The sequence below is a fragment of the Ostrinia furnacalis genome, unplaced genomic scaffold, assembly GCF_004193835.3.
Source record: "Ostrinia furnacalis isolate ACB-3 unplaced genomic scaffold, ASM419383v2 OfSCF7105, whole genome shotgun sequence".
NCBI classification, from domain to species: domain Eukaryota; kingdom Metazoa; phylum Arthropoda; class Insecta; order Lepidoptera; family Crambidae; genus Ostrinia; species Ostrinia furnacalis.
Window position 1 is genome coordinate 1 of NW_021137344.1, and position 4,021 is coordinate 4,021.

At 39.4% G+C, this 4,021-nt stretch overlaps 1 protein-coding gene across 1 annotated transcript; it reads right to left on the minus strand.

Annotated features, from left to right (window-relative positions):
* Positions 1-340: 340 nt before the first annotated feature.
* Positions 341-3,921, minus strand: LOC114363395 (synaptic vesicular amine transporter-like). Its single transcript, XM_028319091.1, has 4 exons — positions 3,835-3,921; positions 2,609-2,792; positions 1,672-1,805; positions 341-1,171 (listed from the first exon to the last, which is right to left on the minus strand). The coding sequence occupies exons 1-4, from the start codon at positions 3,892-3,894 to the stop codon at positions 1,106-1,108; spliced, it is 444 nt and encodes a 147-aa protein (XP_028174892.1). The 5' UTR covers positions 3,895-3,921; the 3' UTR covers positions 341-1,105.
* Positions 3,922-4,021: the final 100 nt, after the last annotated feature.

Here is a 4,021-nt window from a genome sequence, read left to right on the forward strand (position 1 = left end):
AAATTTACGACAAAGTACGACACGTTTTAAGATTTTTTCTAGATTTTAACTGCCATTTCTGTAGATATTATTATAATCGTATATCAACAGGTAGTAAATTCCAGTCCCTAGTTGTTCGTATTACCTTCACATGTCTACTACTTCGTAGCTCAAAACTATATTAATTTCGAAGCAAAGAATGTGACTTTCCGCTGGTTGAATTTTAATATTTAGACCAATCACAAGACAAAACCTATGATTGGCTGAATCGATTATTGTGTTGTATTATTAACATAATGTACAATGTGTTTTTCCATAATATATGCATTTTCAAATGTCGACTGGGTACTAAGTTTATGGAAACATATAATATTTTGCAAGATATTCTTACAAGAAAAGAAAGATATTAAATAACATTATATGTAAAATATGTGGGTAAATATAGATATGTTCTGTATTATTTCATTCCTACGATACACCCTGACTAAGTGGCGACATTATGTATATTTATTGGAATCACAATTTAGTTTCTACATAGAAAAGGTTTACGTAGTGTTATGAAGATATGCAAGTAGGTATATTTGCAATAGTAAAGAGATAAAAGTACTACATCAATTGTGATTCCTAATTACACAATTATGATATTAATAACTTGGTAGTCTATGGGATGTATAATAATATGCTATATGCTTGAAAATATAGACAGGTCACAGGTAAATTGGTCATAATGGTATATTTCAGAGAAGATTTCTAAAGTCGTATAATAATATAAGATTAGCAAATATATGAATATTTGGGCAATACCTACAGTATAATGTAAATATATAATATTAATATTATATTATAATATGTGTATAATATATGCTTTCCTCACTAGTTACAAGCTTCTTAAACTTTTATGTTACCAATTATATTCTATATTGCCATAATCAATAAATATATTATAATATCGTTGAATATATTTTGGCAACACTACAGCAGGTTGTACACTCCTTAGACGTCGCTATTTATTATTATATTTGCTAAGCAAACCTCATTATTTTTGTACAGTAACACCACTCCAAAGACAATAAAAAAGAAAATGACATTACGGCGGTATCCAAGATGGCGGCGGTTTTGGCGGGCTTTATTCTTCTTCCTCGTTTTGGTAGCTGACGTAGCGTACCGATGACTTGTCGCTGATGATCAAGCTCTGAAAATATGGAAAATTATAATCATCTTGGTGTTTCTCATTCTCATTCATCTCATTCAGTCGTGTGGTGACGGCAGAGTAGAATATATTTGTCACCAACTCCTACTCTTCCCGCGGGTGTCGTAAGAGGCGACTTAGGGACTACATATTATACAGAGAACGGGCAGCAGCGCTCTCTGAAAAACATTAATCTTTTAAACTGCGATCTCAAACCCGCCTGCCAAGCGTAGAGATTATGGAAAAACCCTTCACTAAAGTGGAGGAGGCTCATAGTCCAGCAGTGGACTGTAAAGGGCTGTTGACGATGATGATGAGAATAGGTCCACCCACACTCTTCCCGTGGATGTCATAAGCGTCTTAGGGACAAACTCGCGAACATCAGGCCTCCCCAACCCGTCTGACCAGCGTGGGGAGTGTAGGCCGAATCGTCCATTGTCTCTAGTAAATTAGAGAGGGTCGTGCTCCTACAATGGAGACTAATAACATGATGATGAACGTACCTGTTTCTCATCCCTCGCTGGCGGTGACCTCAGCAGAAGAAGGAACGGAGCATACGCGAAGTTCAGGATTGCAATGATGACTAGCATCCATTCGAAGCCGATGCTGTTGACTAGGGCTCCAGAGAATGCAGGTCCTTAGGAAAAAAAATGAATTTAGTAACCCTAAAAGTCTAATTTTACTACACAGTATTCTGTATCTCCCTGATAGACCAAAGAAATGGTTTAATTTGATTTGAAAAATAATGCCGAGAGTTTCACCAAGAATCCTCAATCACAGAAGAACTAGCTATCTTGTCTCATAGCCGTAACACAACAATGCTGGTAACATTGTTTTTATGGCGACAAATTTATTAAGATGTAACTAGCCACATGGCTTTAGGTCAAGCCTTACCAGCAACGAAACCGAACCAAAAGTTTGATTCCACTGGGAATTGAACCCAAAACCTCCGAACCAGCTCTGTCTCCGTCACACCATGGAAGATCTTAGTCACACTAGTACAATAGTCCAGAAGTAGACGGAAATCGAACCATCATCATCATTTCAGCCACAGGACGTCCACTGCTGAACATAAGCCTCCCCCAATGACTTCCACATCGCACGGTTGGTAGCGGCCTGTATCCAGCGCCTTCGTGCTACCTTCATCAGGTCGTCGGTCCACCTTGTGGGTGGACACCCACCGACGACCTGACCTGAGCGTGGAACGTCCGTTCCACGCTGCGTTTTCCGGTACGCGGCCCTCCATTCCAGAACCTTGCTGCCCCATCGGCCGTCAGTTCTGCGTACTATGTGCTTTGCCCACTGCCACTCTTCAGCTTGCTAATCCGTCGGGCTATGTCAACCGGCTATGGGAATCGAACCAACGTCTCTTGAATCTCGAATGGTTAAAAATTGGCAGTCATGCTGACACCTTTGGGCTATGGTCGGGATGTCACTCACCAACAGCATATCCCAAGCAGAACGCAGTATCACCAATGGCGTACACGGAACCGTAGACCGCTGCGTGGCGGATGTCCACGAGGAAACCTAGCTCCGGCATCATGGACGAATCCACCATGCCGATGGCGAAGCCCAGCCCAGCGTTGGGAATGATGAGGTGCTCCAGTTTACGGGCCATGGGGATCTAGGAAGGTAAATAATATATTATACGGAATATTATATAGTGGAAACAGGGTGGATAAAAATCACGATTTTTTTATTTTAATCAAAAAAATCAGTTTTTTTTATAAAAAATCACGATTTTTTTGATTAATTTGATTTTTTTTTATTTTTTATTAGGTTCTGCGATCATTTCTTTAGTTTTTCTTACGGAATACATTTTTATTTACGTAGAATTGATGTATGGAGCAGGCAACACTGCCAAAAAAAAAATAATTATGTGGTTATCTGAAAAATCGCAAATGTGATTGTATGGAAAAATTAAATTTTTCAGATTCTCCATACAAAACGACAATTTCATACATTAACACCTAATATTAACATTGTTTTCGAACATTACAGTTGATTAATATTAATTCCCAGCCTTTCATTAATTCCATTTTCGGAAATCAATGATTTTTATTAAAAATATCATGTAATAAAAATCGTGATTTAAATCCACTTGATTTAAATAATGCAACCCTGAATGGAAAGGAATTAAAAGAAATAGAATGAATAAAAGACGTAGTACATTAATTATTTTATCAAACCGGAAAGGGATCATAACCCTATCAACTCGAAACGGTCAGTATACTCGTACTTCATTCATACTGCAACGCACACCTTAGGGCCCTCGCCCACGGTGACTTTAATCGCATTTTCAACGCACCACAGAAGTGATGGCAACGCGCTACCAATGCGCGACTGCATCGCTACAAAAAGTCGCCGTGGGCGAGGGCCCTTATCCGCAACGTAACGTAAACGCCTCGCCTCGAAAGGCGATACGGTGTTGATCCCTTTCCGAGTTGACAATAGTCTGCTATAGATGAACTACACTGAACTGTCCCACCCGTGACATTGACAGGGGGCGCCACCGTCAATACCAGATCGCTGATTCCAATATTTTCCACGTTGGAAACTATAAAGTTGAACGGTGGTGGCGCCCCCCTGTCAATGTGTTTGGTGGGACAGTTCAGTGTAGTTCATTTATATGAGCTTTATACGACATTCTAGTGGTTTTGACATACCAATATGAGGCAGATTCCAATGATGAGCAGTCCAGAGCAGGCGGCCAACCAGCGGCCCATCTTGTGGCCGAGAGGTCCGAAGAGGTTGGTTCCTGGGTAGACAGAATTAATATTTATTTATCACGATATTGTAATTTTAGGATAGTAAAAAATCATGATACTTTTTTTTTATTTCTTTACAGTTTGG

Excerpts from the sequence above, each read along its gene's own strand:
- LOC114363395 (XM_028319091.1), bottom strand. The coding sequence starts at position 3,894 with ATGGGCCGCTGGTTGGCCGCCTGCTCTGGACTGCTCATCATTGGAATC. Across the intron at positions 1,806-2,608 it reads CTGCTTGGGATATGCTGTTG|GACCTGCATTCTCTGGAGCC; the intron begins GTGAGTGACATC and ends TTTTTTCCTAAG. Across the intron at positions 1,172-1,671 it reads CAGCGAGGGATGAGAAACAG|AGCTTGATCATCAGCGACAA; the intron begins GTACGTTCATCA and ends CCATATTTTCAG.